At 40.8% G+C, this 22,500-nt stretch overlaps 2 protein-coding genes across 4 annotated transcripts in view; one reads left to right on the top strand and one right to left on the bottom strand.

Moving 5' to 3' along the window:
- LOC114799174 (fibronectin-like) overlaps window positions 1–22,500 on the bottom strand; it is a 46,217-nt gene that overhangs the window by 14,871 nt on the left and 8,846 nt on the right. For 2 of the 3 annotated variants that reach the window (XM_028995528.1, XM_028995550.1), the window contains exon 1: window positions 2,221–2,259. The gene's annotated coding sequence lies outside the window, so the exon portion shown is untranslated. Of the gene's footprint in view, window positions 1–2,220; window positions 2,260–20,846; window positions 20,897–22,500 lie in introns of those variants that run through there. The other variant, XM_028995539.1, reaches the window with a different exon arrangement.
- Window positions 5,434–17,711, top strand: LOC114799193 (zinc finger protein 883-like). Its single transcript, XM_028995595.1, has 3 exons — window positions 5,434–5,597; window positions 11,369–11,537; window positions 13,227–17,711. The coding sequence occupies exons 1-3, from the start codon at window positions 5,547–5,549 to the stop codon at window positions 14,540–14,542; spliced, it is 1,536 nt and encodes a 511-aa protein (XP_028851428.1). The 5' UTR covers window positions 5,434–5,546; the 3' UTR covers window positions 14,543–17,711.

The following is a 22,500-nucleotide window of genomic DNA, read 5'->3' as shown; positions in this document are numbered from 1 at the left end:
AGCTCAATTCTACCAATTATGAATATGATGATACCAAAAACACATAAAGTTAAAAAATAATACTAGTTTATGGATGTATGTTCCTGTGAAACTTTTGTTCTTTTATCTTCAGTTACACTCTTAGAAAGACTGTTAGAGGTATTAAAATTGACACAAACCGTATTATCTTCTGGGTCAACATTATTGTGTTCTTTTTTACACATCCACTGTGTCAACACTTTGCTGCAGTGAAAGTGTTGTGGTGGAAATTCTGCCGTCTGGGGAGCTGCAATAAAGGAAGTCAACTGAATTGATTATCCAAGTTTATTTTAACCGCGCACGGGGGGACCCACAAGAGAACATCCCCCCGCTTGATTACAGTTCACAAGCATTTATACATCTGGGGTGTACAAGGTCGAAAAGCAAGCTCGCACCACTTTGGACAGTGGCGCCCATCAACGTCACAGAACCTTTCTTTTATCAGTTTATGTCTAGTTTTTGCGTCAAACTTTTGCATCAACAAGGTCAGACCTAAGATACACAGTTGTCTTCTGACTGTTCCATGACCAAAGGTGAAACACGTGGAGAATCTGGCCTACTAAATTTCGTGGAGTGTCTGGGCCTACTAAATTTTCCTTCCACAGTGTCAAGAAAGGTAACACAAAGACGTGTGAACATTAGGGGTGTTGAAATTAATCGTATAATCGATGCATCGCGATGCTGACGTGGAAGATATTGCATCGATGCAGTGCAGAGCATAATCGATTATCATAATGATGTTGCTTGGTAGTGAATGTGGCGGCCTGTTCTACAGAATACAGTGCCGTTCCGTGTCGGAGTTTTACGCTGCGTGGCGTGGCGACCATGATGTATTTTTGCGGGCGACCAATAGAATCCAAGCGGGGGTGTCTTCTTTCCGCCACTTCGAAACAGACAAACGAAGCGGGAATGGAGGAAAAGCTGATCTTTCTCTGAGTGTTCACAACAATATCACGCATATTTTTCGTGCGGTGAGCATTCAGTTGAATTAAAAAAAATTAATTCTGTAACGAATACCATTTGGAACTAAGGTGTCAGAATAATTTGGACATTACACGTACCAAATATTACTGCTTTTATGTAATACAAAATGAAATAATACAAGGACCACAGGGACAAGGACCACAGAGCTTGGACCAGTCTGCTCGGTTCCTCTGCTTGGTGGAGATGTCGATCTGCATCAGGACCGGGGCAGACGATTAACTCCGCCCACAACATGGTGCCGTGTGCATTTAAAGGAGAACTACCAGTATATATAACTGTTACAAGGTGAGTGCGGACATAACAAGTTTTTCTGCTCTGGAGCAAATCAGAGCGTCCACACAGGCGAACGAGACCTTAACATCATGTGACCATGTAGAAAATGTCTGGGATGCATCGCGATGCATCGATATCGAGGCACTGATAATCGCAATCGAATCGAATCGTGAGACCAGTGAAGGTTCACACCTCTAGTGAACATGTAGAATATTAACACTTTATTTACTGGTTACGCTTAACGTGTCAAAAAGTTCTGAAATCCTACATGGCATTGGTCAAAAGAATTCGGTTGCGAAATGTTTTCCAACATGGCACTTGTAGAACCACAAGAGTCATGATCACCTACCGTCATGGCAACTGAATTCTCCACACTGAAAAAAATTATAAATAAATGTCTCACACGTCTTAATGTGAAAAGAACAATTCAGCATGAATTTATCTGCTTAGCAAAGCCTATTAATTAGTAGTAGTAGTAATAATAATAATAATAATAGCCCTCCTTCGATTTTGCCTTTACCTGCTATTGGGGGGACGGTGTTTTTTTTTATATGTCAACAAGCTCAAGTTCATATTTTATTTCTTAAGTGTTGAAATATTTTAATTTTTTTTTAAGACAAAGCTATTCCGTTTCGTATGACCATATATACACTAGAAGTAGAATTTACTGCTAAAATCCTAGGGCTCCAAACTTGTTAGGGCCGGCCCTGGTGTCACATATAGAAGAACTCTCCCCACTGAGCTCTCCAAACAGCCAGGTGCTTATAAAGGTCCTTACATTTGAATATATTGCATAAAACGTACTTTGCGCTGTTTTTTATTTGGCAAGGGATCCGTCACACACATTTACTATCGAATGAGATTTAAAATCCTACAGATTTGCTGTTATTTCTTTTAACATGTATACACAGGTGAGAGTTTATATCGAAAAAGTATTAAACTTACCTGTCAGATTCATGATCTTAAATAAATACACAGAATAATGCACAGAAAATGGCGATGACTTTATGAAACTTTCGGTTTTAGCTCTGCGCTGTGAGGAAGAGGAAGTTGAAATTTCACCATGCAGTTGCAGCGTTTCGCTAAATAGCAAAATAAAAAAGACACAAAGCAGCGATTATATCATCAATCAATATCCAGTTTAATGTAGGTGTATATAAACCAGGTTACTGTAAGTACTGTTTATTAATATCATGTGACTGAAAATAGTGCCAGTCTAAGAATATCTGTAGACCAGAGGTTTTACTTATTTTTAAAGTTCAGTGATAAATTTCAGCAGATAAATTTGAGGTCCTACAGTGCCAAACATCACAGGAAAATTGCCAGTGTTAAATTAACGCTGCACAGTGTTTGTATAATCCACACCAAAGTCACTGTTAATATTAACACTTTACAGTCTCAATATGAACCCAAGAATCCCAAGGAGGAGCAAGAGTCACCCTTGATTTACCCACCGTCATGAATAAAGACTCGGACCAATATGGACCTCACTGGCTTTTATATTTCAATATTAAAGATGTATCTTGGTTGTTCTGTTCTGCTTGTACAACTAAAGGAGCTGAACTGATTCTTGGTGACGTTCCTGTGGTTTCGGCTAGGCTCTGTTGCACAATGGATAACGCATTGGACTTCTAGACATTCAAAGACATTAAAATGTTGAGTCCCACCAGAGTCACTTTAGGGGCTGTGGTGGCCTAGTGGTTAAGGAAGCGGCCCTGTAATCAGAGAGAGGAGAATTGAAGGACCAGCACCATGTTTACTACTGAGGAGTATAACTCCCCTGTTATTCCTCAGCCACACAGTGCAGTATGCATTCTGATTTGTGTCCATACATTTGCTGCTGTAATTGCCCTTTCCTGTTAATCATCTCTCTGGCCACTCCTAAATCCCATCCAGTCTGCCCCTGACTTCCACCTCATAGTAAAATCTCCCTGAGGAGGAACCCTCCTTTCCCAGGACACAGACACACACATCAAACTTTGATGGATTATTAGGTACATTCTGTCCTTTGTCTGAATGGACCACTTGTTTCCCATCAGAAGGCAGGATGACGTCAGAATGTTCTGAATCAGGATCCAGAGTCACGTCCACGTTCTCTCAATGAAGACAATTCGGATTAAAGTGAGAATTGAGTTATAATTTCATTATTCATTTATGACTGACAGCTCTGATGACCAGATCTGGAATTTCTCCCCTTTGTGTCCTCATAAGTACCTTTATTGTATTTGACTGTTTATCGTGGCTGCTGTTCCTTCTCAAAGAATATAGAAAAATTCTGTTTGTAGAAGTTACAGCTGCGGTGTCCATACTATACAGTGTAAACAGAGATTTATAAGATATCCCAGTTTCACTGTGTACTTTCTCAAAAATAGCAGCATATGTTGTGGGGTGAAAAACAACAGCGTTCTGTCCACATTCCCCAGTCAGGCTAGTATCTAATGAATGTGTCAAATATTCATTCATACAATAAGAAAATGTATTTTATGTTTATGTTTAATAATTTGGTGTAATACAAATTAAAAGTGGTTCATTGCTGCCAGGTAACATGGAATACTGACGCTTTGTAGGGAATGAAAATGAATCATTACAGTAATTCGAGTTGCACGTCACTACTCATAGATATAAAACATCATATAGATATGATGTTGCATTCTTTTGCCTGACTTTTGAATGTAAGGTTGTAATAACGAACAAACGAAGAAAGACGAACGATCAAGGCATAGCAAGTTCAATTTCAACCAATCATTTGTACAAATAATAATAAAAAGTGAGTGAGTACATTTCAGCAGTGGCGGGTGGACCTGTCATCAAAGCGTAGGTGTCACATGATGTCTTGGAAGCGGTTTCACGACATAGTTCCAGGGCCATGAACCAATGAGCATGCTCCGTTTGCTGTGCATGTTGGATAGTCCATTCTTGAATGCTACGAAGCATGTCAAGAGTGATGAAACACAGGAAGCTCTGAAGGCGACTTGAGATACTTCTTCTGGCCTTAGCCGTTGGCTCTCTATCTGCGGCGTACGCTTCTATTGGGGTGAAAGGGAGCAACTTTTAGCAGGCGATTTTTGGCCCAACCTCCTGTGGAGAGGCCATCAGCTCCATTGTCCTCCTGCTTTTGTTGTGCAAAAACACTAGTTACCTGTGAACCCTGGCACACAATTCACTTCTTGTTTTATAATTCAGTGAGGATTCTGTACATGTATGAGCATGTTTATCAACCATGGACCATGACTTCACTCAGGTTATGACAGAAAAATGTCTTGCACTTCAGATGGCAGTGAATGTCTGCTAAGGTGCACAAACAAAAAAGTGGAAAATATAAAAAAGGCAGAGTAGATATTTCCACTTACTTGTGGTATTTTCCACTTACTTGTTTGAAATGAAATAATGAAATGAAAATAATATGAAATAAAAATTAACCTGAAGACTGATCAGACGGCTCTGAGTCCGAATCCGGCTGAAGTTCTATGTCTTCTCCATCCGAGTCACATGGGTGTGTTATTTTATTTATTAAAAATAGTCTGAAAATAGAATGAAAAATTGCTAATAGAATGAAAATGAAAAAATAGAATCCTCACACATCAGTCTCCAATGAATATTGTATGATCTCTACAATGGTTACTGGGTCTGCAAATACAGACTTTGAAACAGACAGACAGACTGCGTGGGATGGTAACCACTGATATCATGAATTGGAACTGAGGGACTGAGATTTATTTTTTTAACTTTATTTATTTATTTGTTTATTATTATTTTATATTTTGTTTTTTGCTATTTTACATGAGCAGGCAGAGGAGAGAGCACACAAAAACAAAATTCACTTTTTGTTTTATAATTCAGTGATGATTCTGTACATGTTTATCAACCATTGACATTTGTGAACAGACATACATTGGAGTAGACTGTGTTCAAAAACACCAAACACTCCATTTTCAAACACTTCTTGGGGGGAAGGGGAGTGACACATTCCAATCCTACCTCTGCTAGAGCTGAGGGGTCAGAAAAACCTGGGACTTCTAGTGTTAAAAGGAACGCCGCCCCTCCCAAGATGGCGGCTCTGTAGACGCACTCGCTCCAACGGACGGTTGTATCCACCGCGACATCTAGTGTTTCAATCTGGTCACGTGACCGTCGGCACAGGAAGCACGGCTCTACTTCCGGCTTCGTGACGGTACTCTCGGTGTTCTCTGGTTCATGAACAGCCCTTTTCTGTTCGTGCTGCTCTTCCTGGTGTTTAAAGTTCTTTCAGCTAATGGTGAACAGAACCAGAGATGGATAAACCCCGAACTGGAGCGCGTTCTTCAGAAAGTGAACAACCTCTCGTAAGTCCGTGTTCTGAAGCTTATTTCTTCTCTCGTTTTTAGGAGTTTCATGCGACACAATATAACCTTTTAACGAAAGAGTAAACAATGTAAACGTAATTTGTTGAAAAGAACACTGACCCATGTCTTGGCTGATCATCAGTGTTGGGAAGGTTACTTTTAAAACAGATTACAGAATACCCAAAATGTACTTTGTAACGTATTCTGTTACTCAATGTGAGTAACGTATTCTGAATACTTTGGATTACTTAATATATTGTCATGCTTTTTTACAAGCACATGAATGTAGCAATCCCAGATAATAAAAAATCCATTTTTTTCCTTAACCATTTATTTATTTATAAAGCTGAATAGTGGAAGAGTATTAGACAAACATAAAATATGCCATTGAAAGGTATTTACTGTTATGGTCACCAACATATTCTATCACTTAGTTAAAATAAAAAGTAGCCTTGCACAAGGAAATTTTTAATGACCCTCTACCTGATTAGGACAAAAAAGGTAAAATAAAATCATCCTTTCATCCAGATGTTTCTTTAGGTTGGATGTGGAGTCTTTTGACGCTGAGAACAGCTTGGTTGCTGGCAAACAGATTTTGCATTGCATGATCAGATTCGCCCATCCCTTTCTTCTTTAAATGCGACCTGGTGTTGGAATTTCCAAGTAAGAAATGCATTCCTGCCCGGCCACTGCTGGCTCTGTTGTGCTGGCTCCGGGTTCACCAACGTTAACAGGACGCTTACATTAGAGCCGCTTATTGCGTGTTTTGTTTGGGTTTCCGGTGTTCTGACTATTTATGCTGCTTTGTCGGTGCTACCGTATAGGGTTCCCTTTAAATTTGTGCATTTCCGATAACGGTACAAGACCAAGATGGCGGCGCGTACACATCGCGAGGCTCAGCGTCTCTCCAGTTTCTGCAGTTTTGCGGTATTTTTCTTGCTCATTTCGGGGCTGTTCGTGCAGAACAGTAGTGGCTCAACATCGTACACCCGACAAGACCTTTTGGATATTGGTTCTCGTAATTTTAACAGTTTTATCAGCAATCAGTTTTATCACCCTACCCGACCGGGCAGAAGTCCTCGAAGACGCCGTCGAGACCGTAAACAAAGGTGGGGGAAGCGCGGAGGGCTAAGAGCTAAGCTAAAGCTAACACCACACCGGCTCTCTTTGCCCAGCATTCTTCTCGCCAATGTACGGTCACTGGTCACAAAATGGATGCGATTCGAATCCGAATCAACCACAGTAAGAAACTCTGGAACTGCAATGTCATGATTTTCACTGAAACATGGCTAAACAACGGAATACCGGACAATGCTATTGCTCTAGCTGAGCACCACATTCTCCGGGCAGACAGAACGGCGGATGACTCCGGTAAGACCAGAGGTGGGGGATTGTGCATCTATGTTAACAAAGCCTGGTGCACGAACTCTACTATCATTGGGAGACACTGCTCAGCTAACCTAGAGTTTCTCATGGTTAAGTGCAGACCGTTTTATCTGCCGCAGGAGTTCACATCCACCATTATAACTGCCGCTTACATTCCTCCTGATGCTGATGCCAAGCTTGCTATGAACGAACTTCATGCGGCCATCAGTAAACAACAGACTGATCACCCAGAGGCTGCATACATTGTGGCGGGCGATTTTAATCATTCCAATTTGAAGACTGTATTTCCTAAATTTCATAAAAACATTCTCTGTCACACCAGAGGAAACAAAACTCTGGATCAAGTTTATACAAACATGGCTGAAGCCTATACTGTGACCCCCCTCCCCCACTTCGGACAATCAGATCACCTTTCTTTGTTTCTCACCCCCAAGTTCTCCCCCCTCATCAACCGTGTGAAGCCATCAGTGAGGACCATCAAGGTGTGGCCAGCGGGGGCTGACATCACACTCCAGGACAGGTTCCAACACTCAGACTGGAGTATGTTTGCTTCACAGGCCACCTTTGGCTCTCACACGGACATCGATATCTACACCTCCTCTGTTCTGAACTACATTAACACCACCATAGACACGGTTACTACTCAGAAACAGATCACCACATACCCTAATCAGAAGCCTTGGATGAACAAGGAGGTGCGTCTCCTGCTGAAGGCACGCAACAATGCCTTCAGATCGGGTGATGCACAGGCCTACAGCATTTCCAGGGCAAATCTGAAGAGGGGCATCAAAAAGGCCAAGCACTGCTACAAACTAAAGCTAGAGGAGTACTTCTCCAATGCTGATCCTCGACACTTGTGCCAGGGCATTCAGGCCATTACAGACTATAAACCCAGCAACTCAGCCCCCACAACCACAAATATCCTCTTTCTGAATGAGCTTAATGACTTTGAAAGAGACAACAAGCAACCTGCTGTCAAGATCCCCTCATCTACCGACCACTCGCCCATCATACTCACCTCCTCAGATGTTTGCACTGAACTGAGCTGGATCAACGCGCGCAGGGCTGCCGGACCAGACGGCATCCCGGGGCGCATACTTAGAGCATGTGCAGAGCAGCTCGCTGGTGTATTCACGGACATTTTTAACATGTCTCTCGCCCAAGCAGCTGTTCAAACATGCCTCAAATCTACCTCCATTGTACCAGTGCCGAAACATTCTAGCCCAACATGCCTGAATGACTACCGCCCTGTAGCACTCACACCCATAATCATGAAGTGCTTCGAGCGGTTAGTCCTGGCACATCTGAGGGACTTTCTCCCACCAACTCTGGACCCACACCAGTTTGTGTACCGTAGCAATAGGAGCACAGAGGATGCAGTCTCCATAGCGCTGCACTCTGTACTCACACACCTGGACAAGCAAAACACATATGTACGGATTAGAGGTGGGAATCACCAGAGACCCCACGATACGATATTATCACGATATTTAACTCACGATACAATATTATTGCGATTTTAAACATTCTGCGATATGCTAAGTATTGCGATACGATATATTGTGATAATCACGTTTTTTTCCAACTGCAAATTATGTCCATAAAGGTAAACTTTGTCAAAATACATTTAATCTTACAAAATAGTCTTTAGTCATTCACTTTCATCATTTTACTTTGAACAGTATAAATTGCAAAAAGTTATGCAGCAACTTCAGCAGCTTAATAATTTTAAAGTAAATCTCTGTTAAATGAAAATAAACTAAAAATGTAGATTTGCATTAACTAAATAAAAATGTTAAACGACAATAAAATTAAACCTGTTCTCTTAAATTAAGATAAGCAAAATGACCTGTTTGTTGATACCTGGGTTCCAGCGTTTTAAGCATGTAAGAGAAGCCTTCGTTTTCCACAACGTTGTATGGACGCAGGTCTTTGCAAATGAAGTACGTTATGGAGTGTGTTATTCTCTTAGCTCGCTCTGAATTGGGAGGTAGTTTTGTTAAGCTAAGTGTGTCCAGCGTTGGTTGATTTTTCAGTGGAGCTGGTTTAGCTTTGCCGTCCTCAGCTAACAATATCTCAGGATGGTGGCGGGTGAGATGAGCCCTCATGTTCGTAGTATTTCCAGAATACTTTACTTTCATACGACACTCCTTGCAAATCGTGTGTGTCATATCCATCTTTTTTGTCCCATCCTTGTCAAAAAATCCAAAATACATCCAGACGTTTGACTTAAACACGGACGGCGCTTTCCTAATCTCTTTCTCTGCCTCCATTTTTGTTTTACCGAATTCATCCCACACGCTGACTCTCACCTTTGCTGACCTCACTAAAGAAAACGCCCAACAGCACCACCCGGTGGAGTAAAAAATTTATTGCTTTAATCATTGTACTAACAGTTTGATTTGTTTATTTGATTTGTTTATTTTGTGTACAAAATATCGATATTTGGTGTCCCTGTATCGATACAATATCACCATGCAAAATATCGCGATACTATGCTGTATCGATTTTTTTCCCCCACCCCTAGTACGGATGCTGTTTGTTGATTTCAGCTCAGCATTTAACACTGTCATCCCCTCTAAGTTAATCTCTAAACTTAGAGCCCTGGACATCAACACCTCACTTTGCAACTGGATTATGGACTTTATGACCAGCAGACCACAGCATGTAAGGTCAGGCCACATCCGCTCCACTACTGTCACGCTCAACACTGGTGTACCACAGGGCTGTGTGCTGAGCCCCTTCCTCTACTCCCTCTTCACCCATGACTGCCGACCTATGCATGGATCAAACTCCGTTATTAAGTTTGTAGATGACACCACGGTGATAGGTCTCAACAACAATGATGAGACTGCCTACAGGGAGGAGGTCCAGCATCTGGCCACTTGGTGCACAGAAAATAACCTTCTCCTAAACACCACCAAGACCAAGGAGCTCATTGTGGACTTCAGGAGGGAGAGAAGAGGCTCGCATGATCCCATCCACATCAATGGGATGACTGTGGAGCCTGTTACATCCTTCAAGTTCCTGGGGACTCACATCTCAGAGGACCTGTCCTGGAGCAATAACACCTCCAGCCTGGTCAAGAAGGCTCACCAGCGCCTCTTCTTCTTGAGAACATTAAAAAAGAACAAGCTACCCACTACCATCCTGTTGAACTTTTACCACTCTACAATAGAGAGCATCCTTACCAGCTGTCTCACAGTGTGGTATGGAAGCAGATGTTTCAGGCTACCATGGACAAGAACCAGCAGACTTAGGAACAGCTTTTTTCCCAGAGCTGTTTCCTTGCTGAACTCCTCTGCCCCCCCCCATACACTCCTGATAATCACTGCACTGTACTACTCCTGCACATATCACTTTATGTATAGCACATATCACTTTATGTATATATATATATGTATATAACTTATTTGAACTGTATCCTGCACTTGCTGCTTACTGCACTTCTGGTTAGACCTAAACTACATTTCGTTGCCCTGTACTTGTACATGTGTAATGACAATAAAGTTGAATCTAATCTAATCTAAAATCACTTTAAATGGCACCAATACTCAGTCCATATGCCCTGTAAGAATATAAAGATCATGGTGTAATAGTGAATTAAATCATATTTATTTACAATTTCAGGGGTAGCATGGATTTATGGGCGCTGAAACAGAGCGCAAACTTGAGGCACTGCACACATAAGGAAGTAGCCCCGTAATCAGAAGGTTGCCGGTTCGAATCCCGATCTGCCAAGGTGCCACTGAGAAAAACACCATCCCCACACATCCCCGGGCGCCAGTCATGACTGATTGGTTAAATGCAGAGGACAAATTTCACTGTGTGCACCGTGTGCTGTGCTGCTGTGCATCACATGTGACAATCACTTCACTTTTATGCGCAGATCCGCTACGTAGCACAACTCGTAGCATTTTCGACAGAACGCCTGTGTTATCCGTGGTCTGCACAGCATAGAATTACCAAAATTAGAGAGGGGATAGCCTAATATATGAAACAGGAAAAACCCGCCGTGTAATCCATTTATTTCAACTGTATTCCGATTATCACTCATTTAAACGGTAACTGTAACGAAATACAGTTACTCATATTTTGTATACTAAATATGTAACGCAGTTACGTGTATTGCGTTACTCCCCAACACTGCTGATCATCAATACTCTTTCCTTTGCTTTTATTCCCTCGAAATGCATGTTCAGGATACAAATAAGCTCAGTCTTCAGTTTTTTCTGATTTCTTCAACCATTGTGTGTGTCGTCGCTTTAAAATAGGTGTAAATAATCTACCTTTCATTTTAGTGCTTTCAGTATGTTAATACAACTTCCAGCTGCCCAAATTGTGGCTGTTGGTGAATAAGCCAAACTCTTTCCACTGTGTCCCAGGCTCCCATTATGGATCCCAGTCTGTCTCTGTCATCAACTGAGGCCAGGACCGTAGCCCAGAACAACACTGTTCCACTGAAGATGCTATCCGTTGTTCTTACACGACTGGACCACCATAAAACTCTGGAACCAACAGGAAGTGACGAGAAGAACGTCTCCATCTCTTCTGGTGAGTGAAGTAAAATTAGCCCTTATTACACCTCGCACTGCACCTCGTATTCTCCGAGCCTCCAGTACTGCTCGCCTGGTCCCTCCATCTCTGAAGGTAAAAGGAAGACGCTCATCTAGACTCTTCTCCGTCTTGGCCCCTCATGGTGGAATGAACTTCCCCTCAAGGTCAGAACAGCTCAGTCACTGAGCACCTTCAAATGACAGCTCAAGACCTTCCTCTTTAAAGAATATTTATTTAGATACACTTTTGTTTGTAACCGGCTTAGAGAGACTCAATATAAGATTTTACACAGGTTACATATAACGCCAGTATTAATGAATAAGATTGATTCCTCTGTGCAGGCTCTCTGTGTTAAATGCCACACAGAGCTGGGGACATACTTTCACTGTTTCTGGGGGTGTAGGCTCATCTCAAGATTTTGGAATTTTGTTGCTCATGAAATCAGTACCATCCTTAAGATAAAACTGAAAGCGGATCCTGGCCTTTTTCTTTTGGGGCTCCCGTCTAAAAGACAAGCAACTTCACTGAAACTTGATGCCAAAAGTTATAGATTATTAGACAAATTACTACTTGTGGCAAGAAAGTGTATTCTTATTAGATGGATAAAAAATACTCCCCCCTCTGTCACACAATGGTATAGAGAGATTTTTGCAGTCCTGCCTCATGAGAGGCTGGCGGCTGTGCTTAGGGATAATATAAATAGCTTTCAGAATATATGGTCTCCCTTTTTAGATCACTTATCTCCAAATGTGAGAGAAATGGTTTTGTGTGTCAATTAGGGTTTTGCGATGGTTATATTTTTATATCTATTTTTTTATAAAGAATGGACTTGGTTCTGTTGGGTTTTTTCGTGTGTATATATGTGTGTTATAAATGACATGTTTCTACTATGGTATTATTTAAATTCTTTTTTGTGTATTCTTTTTGTTTATAGACTTGTTTTTATTGCTTAAGTTGTTTCTGTATTTTTGAAGTGAAATTCAAGTCACAATACCTTAAAGTGATTGTACATCTATCTGTAAATACTGAATAAACATGTCAAGGAAAAAAATAAAAATAAATAAAGAATATTTAGATGAACTTGTAACTTTCTTATTGTCAAACTTGTGTACAGAATCTACAACAGAGTGAATAAAAAGATTCTATTCATAGTTGGGGGTCCTAGTGAACCGGAATTGATCTCTTCATCGATGGTAACTTGAAAGCACGTTGTAAGTCGCTCTGGATAAGGGCGTCTGCCAAATGCCGTAAATGTAAGCATAGTGACATGGTGTGGGCCTGTGTCCATAGCTACCATTATTGGACAATCAATTGTCCCCCAAAATAATCATTAGATTATAATTTTGTGCATTTCAAGACCATTATTATATTACACAGAAATAATGTTAATTAAATAGCATAATAGTGAAATTACACTCTTTCAAGTTGAGTATTTTTTTCTTAGAATATTCAAATATTGGTTAATATTAAATGTAATTATACTCAAATTCAATGTACTCAAACTAGCACAATATGATGTAGAGCAGGATTTAAAAACATATTACAAAACACATTAAATAACATTTAAATATTATATTCTTGCTCAATGAGGTACCCAAAGCAGTTTGATAAGAAAACATACTAAAAGATGGAGTCTTCATGCACTTTTTTTGGTCATTTACTTCTCTTTTTTTACCTTTACTACAGCTGGAACCAATGTCATCAAGCGAAGACCAAAGAACACAACTGCAGTGATGTTTCAATGCAAAGATTTTACCAAGACTTTCAGACAAATAGGAAAACTTCACTCACACCAGAGGATACATACTGGAAAGAAGCCCTACCAGTGTGTGGAGTGTGGGAAGAGCTTTACACGTGCAACAAGTTTTACAATTCACCAGAGGAAACATACTGGAGAGAATCCCTACCAGTGTGTGGAGTGTGGGAAGAGCTTTTCACAACTGTCAAGCCTTAAAAGACACCAGAGGATACATACTGGTGAGAAGCCCTACCAGTGTGTAGAGTGTGGGAAGAGCTTTTCACGAGCATCACACCTTAACTTACACCAGAGGATACATTCTGGAGAAAAGCCCTACCAGTGTGTAGAGTGTGGGAAGAGCTTTACACGTGCAACAAGTCTTACAATTCACCAGAGGAAACATACTGGTGAGAAGCCCTACCAGTGTGTAGAGTGTGGGAAGAGCTTTACACGTGCAACAAGTCTTACAATTCACCAGAGGAAACATACTGGTGAGAAGCCCTACCAGTGTGTAGAGTGTGGGAAGAGCTTTTCACGGGCATTACACCTTAACTTACACCAGAGGATACATTCTGGAGAAAAGCCCTACCAGTGTGTAGAGTGTGGGAAGAGCTTTACACGTGCAACAAATCTTACAATTCACCAGAGGATTCACACTGGTGAGAAGCCCTACCAGTGTGTAGAGTGTGGGAAGAGCTTTTCACAATTGTCAAGCCTTAAAACACACCAGAGGATTCACACTGGTGAGATGCCCTACGAGTGTGTAGAGTGTAGGAAGAGCTTTTCACATGCAACAAATTTAAAATTACACCAGAGGAAACATACTGGTGAGAAGCCCTACCAGTGTGTAGAGTGTAGGAAGAGCTTTTCACGTGCAACAAGTTTTAAATTACACCAGAGGATACATACTGGTGAAAAGCCCTACCAATGTGCAGAGTGTGGGAAGAGCTTTTCACAAGCACCACACCTTAAATTACACCAGAGGATACATTCTGGAGAAAAGCCCTACCAGTGTGTAGAGTGTAGGAAGAGCTTTTCACGTGCAACAAGTTTTAAATTACACCAGAGGATACATACTGGTGAAAAGCCCTACCAATGTGCAGAGTGTGGGAAGAGCTTTTCACAAGCACCACACCTTAAATTACACCAGAGGATACATTCTGGAGAAAAGCCCTACCAGTGTGTAGAGTGTGGGAAGAGCTTTTCACAAGCACCACACCTTAAATTACACCAGAGGATACATTTTGGAGAGAATCCCTACTAGTACTTTGTGGTATAAACAACATGCAATATAAATTTGGTCAACGGCAGAGATTTTGATCATAGCGGCCTACCGCGACAGTGAGACTGTCGTGGAAAGTTCCCAGACAGAATTCTAGGCACTGTCGTGGAAGTTGTTTCCATCACCGAGCGTCATGAGAAACAGTTAAATGAATTTAGTCAGGCTTTATTTCCATGCGCGCATGGGAAGACTCGCTAACCAAATCCCCAAAGGTCTGAACACAGTGACGTGTATATATATATGGTCAAGCGATTTCGAAACCAAAACACTGGTGTTTTTCTGTGCTTGTCTGTACCAGGCGCCGACATTATCTCACACACTCCTTCAGAAATAAAACTGTCACCGATAAGAATTTACGACTGTTTGGCAGGCTTAGGATGAGAAACATATAAAAGAAACACTTTGCTTTAACATTTCCCTCACACTTCTCCCCTTTTGTTCATCAATGATCACAAAATATGCAGAAAAAAACTAAATGAGGTAAATGTAAAGTGATGAGTAAATAATAAAACAAAGAACATACCAAAAAAACAACAGCAAAATATTGAAATAACACAAAATAACTAAAAACATCAAAATATACTACTTCCGCAAGGGTTTACGGTAACATATCACAGGCAGTTGTATGAAAAACAGAGTAACAAGGCACAGAAATTATAAATCTGTGTGGGACTCAGTGTTGACTTATCGAAGTGCATGGGGAGTGGTGTAATGAGACCAATAAGGAAAAAACAGCACACTGATCCTCTCAGGGACCAGCCATATTTGCGCGAGGGTTGCCAGGGGCAAGGTTGATCCATGATGAGCTGGGTTGGTAGCTTGGCACGCTACGCGTTGCAGTAAGGACACAGATCTTACTCGGGTGCATTGTCTACTCATGTTGGAGGGCCTTCTGGTGGCGCCGGTACCCTCTCAGAGTGGGACGCGTAGATCAACTTTTGTCTCTGGAAGCCTTTTTTTTTTTTTTTTTTTTAATGAAGTCTCCTGGCTTGAAGCAATGGAGTTGGATTTTGGCTGGTCGTGGTAGGGCAGCAACAACCTGGGAATGGATATCTGACAAACGTTTGTTGAGAGACATGCAATAAGTTAACATGTCTTTCTCACTCAGAGCAGTGTTCAATGGAGGGATCCTCCTGATCCAGAAGAAGTAGTAATAAAGGTCAAATTAAACATGGAGAGAGACTGAATGCTCTTCTCAAAGGAAATCTGCAGCAAAATGTGTAGAATGCACGTTAGTGTAATTTATGTCAATGTATGTTGGTTTCCAGCATGTGTCAGTGTAGATGTACATAACCTTATGTGGAACTTTCTCCAAAGCCTCAGCCATGCCTTTGTCTGGAACTCCACCTTGCGTCACCCATCAATCCAATTGGAAATGCCCGTGGTGGACTTGTCCTCTTCTCTGTCCGTTTTCCACCATAGGCGATCCCGCGTCCCTTTCCTCTGCTTTTGTTGGGGCATTCTCTCCCCCAATGTCCTCTTCGTGCAAACCATTTACGGCCCTAGACAAGGCTGCTCCCCCTCGTTCTGCTTTAGGGAGATGCTTAAAAGAGTTCAAGAGGTTATCAGTTGACCAAGGCCTATAAACATAAACACGGCCCCCGGATCATGGGAAGTGTGGTCACTGCGGGGTCATGGCGGTTGTAAACAGTGTCTGAACGCATCTTGGAGGAAGAAAATTGATTCATCACATTCTACCAACTCAGAGAGTCCACTACTTGAGCTGGGGCCAACAGTTGTTCTGGCGTTGGATGGCTCTTGTAGAGTTGGAACAGGGACTTCTTCTGACAGAAATAGTACTGCAGCAGTAATCGGCTGTAGATCTGCATCTTCTTGGTCTGGTAGGGGCTGTACGTTAATGCGGGGCGGAGGGGTGGAGTCTAGACTCAGACATACTGAAGATCCCCTAGAATTTTCATCGAAAACAAAGACACAACAGCAGGGGCGGAAACGGAATCTGGTTTCACAGCTTCAGTTTTTTCCCCTTTTTTTTCATTTTTTTTTTTTTAGCTGAGCTTGACTAAGACACCCACCCGCAGGATAACCACAATGTTCATACCAGTCATTCAAATATTACACATTCATCACGTTCAAAGTCTCCATTTTCAAATCAAAACCAGAAATAAAAACCCACACACCTATATGCAAAGCGACATACAAAAGTACAAAATTCATAAAAAAAATGCACAGTTTAGGTGTAATATATGCTTATATAAACTTCCCCAGCTTTTTAAAACGCTCAAAAAAAAAACAAACAAAATGTAAATGAAAAATATTTTTGTCCAGACAGTAAAACTATTGCTAAGAGTCTAATCCTAACACAAAACAAGACGAGAACGAAAGAGAGAGAGAAAGGAGGGGCCCCTGCACACACACACCCCAAAGAGCGAGAGAGAGGGTCTGTGCTCATACACAGACAGGAATTACCATGGTTCTCATTCTTTATTTTTATCATTGATAATTATTCTGGTCTTGTCACTCAGGCTCACAGGAGAATAAGATGTAGTGTTTTTTTTTTTTTCTTGGTCTTGCTTTACTTGGTCTTGCCTGGGACTCACAGTAATCGCCGATCTTGTCTTTATTTTAAAAGACTCACAACCTTAAGACTGGTCTTGCCAATATAAAAAAAGGCTCACAGTAATCGCTGATCTTGTCTTTATGTGAAAAGTCTCACAACCTTATTTCACGCTACATTATGTCACAGTTTAGCACCAGAGTATTCTGTTCACACAAATGGGAAAATTACACTCCTTTCACCTGACTGAATTCACAGAATCAAGCAAATATGATTTAATTAAAATTTTAAGAAATTAGGTCTTTTCTAATTAGTAATAGAATTATTTTAGCTCACCGTGTCCTCAGATGAAGAAGTAGATTTCGGTGCAGCCAGCCAAGAACTCAGACCAGAGTCTCCGTCACTCTGAACCCTAAGCAAGGATTGGAGATGGATCTTTTTTAAATCCAGGTGATCAGTCCCTCTGATCAGGTCTTGGCAGGCATGACCGATCCCACTTCTGACACCAAAAAATATATATCGCATACAGAGGAAAGAAATTTTTGCTGAATTTTTTTGTAAGCTGTTGGTCTGACTTATCTGTATGAATTCTGCATTTGTCTTGTTACAATAAATTCATTCTTTGTTAAACCCTTACAATTGTGGAAAAAAAGAGTGTTTATATAACTTCTAAACAGATCCACTCTGATTGATCAGTGGACTTGGAAGGCACACCATAGACCTTTACTCAGTGGACCAGGCAAAAAGGGAGACGTACCATCGATGAGCTGAGCCTGGATGGGGAACTGTGAATGCCGTTTGAATTTATCATTCGTGGTTTATGCACGAACGTATGAGATGCCATCCTTATTGGTTCGTAACATTTTTCACAATTCCTGCAGATTTTGAGAGAGGCTGTGGAGTACTGGATGACCTATCCATAATAACTCCTAGTACAAGGTTTAAATTGCCTTCTGCTAGAAGAAATCCTGTGTCTAGTTCAGGTAAAGTCAAAAACACTTTCAGAAAGAAATTGCCGTTAAGGGCATAAATGTTTACTAGAAAAGAGATTTCCAGTGACAATAACATATTGTCCCTATTGTATATTATTCGAATCAGTAATTATGTCTATGGGATGAAAAGAGATGCGCATGTATTATCTGTCCCCCTTGCTTTTGCATTAAATTTGGAAGGAAACACTACACCAACCCAGTTTCACTTTAAAAGAGTGGCATTTGCATTACAGAGATGGGTTTCTTGCAAAAATGCTCTGTCTGCCTTTAGTTGTTGCAGGTGAGACATAACCCTTTGTCTTCTAACTGAATTATTGACCTCTTTTTTTAGTTTTTTAGGCTTATCAACATACTTCTTGGACTGACCTGCCATGACAATTTAAAAGAAAGGGAGTAAGAAAGAAATTTCCAATGTGTGAATGTAAAACAATAATTGAACGCAAACAACCACTCCAGCTACTGTTAGAATGAACAGTTGCAGAACCCACTCTAGTATACTGCCACATTAGTTTCCAAAGAGCTGGTGCATTTTTCCGTGCTCCGTAACAATGGAAGTGTGTGGAAAACGTGGTGATGTCGCAGCCATATACAGAGGTCATAAAAACAACATCTATCTCTACTCCCACTGTAAATTCATTTGAACATTTTGTCTTTTGAATAGTCCGGTCCAAACCCCTTGACTATTCCAGTAATCTATCGCCCGCCCAAACACCACTCCTCATTTTTTACCAACTTCTCTGTTTTTCTGACCCAGCTCTGTGCCTCCTCGCCTTTCATTCTCTACCTTGGTTTTTTATATTGACAATACAAACTGCAAACTTGCCATGGAATGTCTGGAATTGCTTCAGTGCTTCAACTTCATTCAGCATATAAGCCCCACCCAAACTCATCACCATGTATAGGACTTGGTCTGGACGACTGGGCTCACTTTTCACCAAGTGCTAAACGTCATATCTCAGATCTTCTGGCCATCATCAAGGACATTACTATCCCTACTCCATCTACAAAACCCAGTTGCTCCATAACCTGCAGATATTTCAAATCAGTGTCTTCATCTACTTTCACAGGTCTATTAACCAGTACTCTGCATTCGTTTACATTTAAGGCATTTGGCAGATGTCGTTATCCAGAGCGACTTACAACGTGCTTCCATGTTACCATCGATGAAGTGATCAGTTCTGGTTCATTAGGACCCCCAACTATGAATACAATCTTTTTATTCACTTTGTTGTAGTTTCTATACATAATTCAGACAAGAAGAAGGTTACAAGTTCATCTAAATATTCTCTAAAGAGGAAGGTCTTGAGCTGCCATTTGAAAGTGCTCAGTGACTGAGCTGTTCTGACCTCCAGGGGAAGTTCATTCCACCACCAAGGGGCCAAGACGGAGAAGATTCTAGATGAGTGTCTTCCTTTTAACTTTAGTGATGGAGGGACCAGTACTGGAGGTGCAGTGCAAGGTGTAATAATGGCTGTGAGGTAGGATAGTGCTACTCCATGTTTGGCTTTGTAGGCCAGCATCAGTATTTTGAGATTACTAAGGACTGAACCAGCATCTGGGTGGCCTGTGTTGACAGATAAGAAGGGAACACCTCACCAAGTGATCTCGTGTTCCTCCCGTTCCTCCCCATCTTCTGACCTGACCTGGTAACATACTACAACGATACACTCTCCTTCTGCCTTGATCAACTTGGCCCCACCAGAAAAAAAAGTCAGTTTCACCCTCTCAGCACTGGAACTACACAAAATGAAAACCCATAAAAGGTGATTTGAAAAAATTACACACAAAACGTGGATTATCTATTAATCTCCAGCAGTACAAGGAATCCCTCACTGCTGCACCATTGAACTAGAACTCACAACTATTTCCACCATCAACAAGCTGTTGATAGCCATTACTGCCACATCAGACCTATTCTGAAGGAGTGGGGCACAGCAGGACATGAGTGTGACTCGGCCGTGGCGGAGACCTCCCCGCCACCTGCTGGATTACTGTGTGGACGTTGTGGCGGCGGAGGTTGGCCAAGGGTATGAGACCAGCATGCCTTGCGAGCAGCATGTGAACTAAAAGAGATGCGCATGCATGAGTATTGTAAATAGTTGACTGTTGCTCTATGTGAATGTGCTTTATGTGGGTTGGTGTATGTAAATAATTTACATTTAGTTTGTGTGTGTGGGAAGTGGGACACCGTGGGAGAAATGTGCAGGACCGGTGTGAAAGGAAAATTTAGTAGGCCCAGACACTCCATGAAATTTTGTAGGCCATGGTCATGGAACAGTCAGAAGACAGCTGTGTATCTTAGGTCTGACCCAAGGTTATTATAGTTAACGAAAACGAACGATAAAACTAAAACTAGAATTGAAAAAGCATTTTCAACACCCGGAGCTGCAAGAGTCAATAACCTTATTGGAGCTAAGATGGATAAGGCTATTCTGGCCTGATTCATGCACCTGACAAATATCCTAATTTACAAAAAAAAAACTAAAACTAACACGGTAACAAATAAAAACTAAACTAAGACTAAGCAATTTCTAAATATCAAAACTAATAAAAACTAGTAAATCTGCCTCTAAAAACTAATTAAAACTAACTGAATTTGAAAAAAAAAAACTAAACGAAATAAAAACTAAAACTAATGAAAAATCCAAAACTATTATAACTGTGGTCTGACCTTGTTGATTCAAAAGCTTGATGCAAAAGATGGACATAATCTGATAAAGGAAAGGTTCTGTGACGCTGATGGGCACCACACCGGAAATAAGAACTGCTGGGTTCCTACCTCTAGTAGAGCTTGAGTAGTAGGTGCTGTCTAATGGCTCCATCTGTTAGCTTTTGTGCAAATAAAAAGAGATCTTGATCAAAATGAGTGGGGCGTCTACTCTTTTTTTCATCACAATGACTGCTTGCCACATGAAGTATTTTCCTTGTCTGAATAATGTATTGTGTACAGTTCATGGTCTATAGTTCCCTACAAATCCATAGAAGTGTCTGTTGCTTTGGATAAAAGTGTAAGTATAAATGTAAGTAGTGATTAAAATATACTTTATGTCAAAAATGATTGATGAGATATCGGCATAAGGAAAAAGCGCGTGATTTATGACCACCTACCCTTCTACCTTCTCCCCTTCTCCACCGGACACCCAGCGCGTAATTTATGACCTCCTTCCCTTCTCCCCATTTCTCCCCCTGGACACCCGCACGTCCTCTCACATTCATAGATGTAATATAACCATTTAGACAAGCTTTAAAAAAACAGATGTCTTATCACTTGTTTACAAACTATGGCTGTTGTGGGGAGGTTATAAGCCAGCATACCATTACCTCTTTCTCTCAAACACTGAATCAATGTGTGGCCTTACAAATGTCACACACACGCGCACGGGTATACACAGACTAACTTTAAAACAGAAACCTTATTTTAATGATATATGTTTTTAAAACTGTTTCTAGTTAAAGAAAATGTGGAAGGATTCGTGTTCTAGAGTATGGTAACTATTCCGCTTTTCAAACAAAGTTAATTTCATACCACCCTGACCCACACACACGCAGATCCTCTTACATCCTCTGACCTATCTTATCACTTGTTTACAAACTATGGCTGTTGTGGGAGAGGTCATAAACCGGTATACCTCTACTTTTAAAACAGAAACCTTATTTTTAAGTGTATGGTTTTACTCAACCTACTGTTTCAGTGTTTAACACGTTTAAACACAATACTTACACAAACTTATTTTAAAAATACAAACGCATACGCTATTCATATACTGACTGAATATGGTAGAATCCCATTTTGTAAGTAGGAAGCATCACAGCAACTCCTCGCCCCACTCTATCGCTCTCTCTCCCTTGTGTCGCATTACAGATGTCATATACACTTAGACCAACTTTTAAAACAGATGTCTTATCACTTGTTTACAACTATGGCCATTGCTGATGGCTTTTGACCCCATCTCTCCCAACGCCATCCCTTTCCCCACTTCCCTTCCCGGTTTCATCTCACATTCTTCCCCGACACCTTGCAGAGTCTCATATTGACACACACACACACACACACACACACACTTAGACTATTTTTAAAACCATATTTTAATGATATATATAGTTTAAAAGGATTTCTAGTTAAAGAAAAACATGTTTAAACACAATACTTATTTTAAATATACAACACATTCAGTCGTTTTTCCAAAAGATACATCACACAATGGTATGTAGGAGGCATCACATCACTGACACACACACACACACACGCATACACACACACACACTTTTTCTTTTTCTTGCTAAAATAAAACTAATCATAACACTGTTTTATGAACAAACCTTTCTCACAGAAACGTTAACAAACTATAATTTCTAATTAATTGAACCACACACAGACTTCTGTTTATCAAACTGATATATTTATGAACATGAAAAAACTTCTCAAATCCTAC

Source organism: Denticeps clupeoides, chromosome 1 (genome assembly GCF_900700375.1).
Source record: "Denticeps clupeoides chromosome 1, fDenClu1.1, whole genome shotgun sequence".
NCBI lineage: Eukaryota > Metazoa > Chordata > Actinopteri > Clupeiformes > Denticipitidae > Denticeps > Denticeps clupeoides.
The sequence above is the reverse complement of the archived record's forward strand: the minus strand, read 5'-3'. Positions and strand labels throughout refer to the sequence as shown.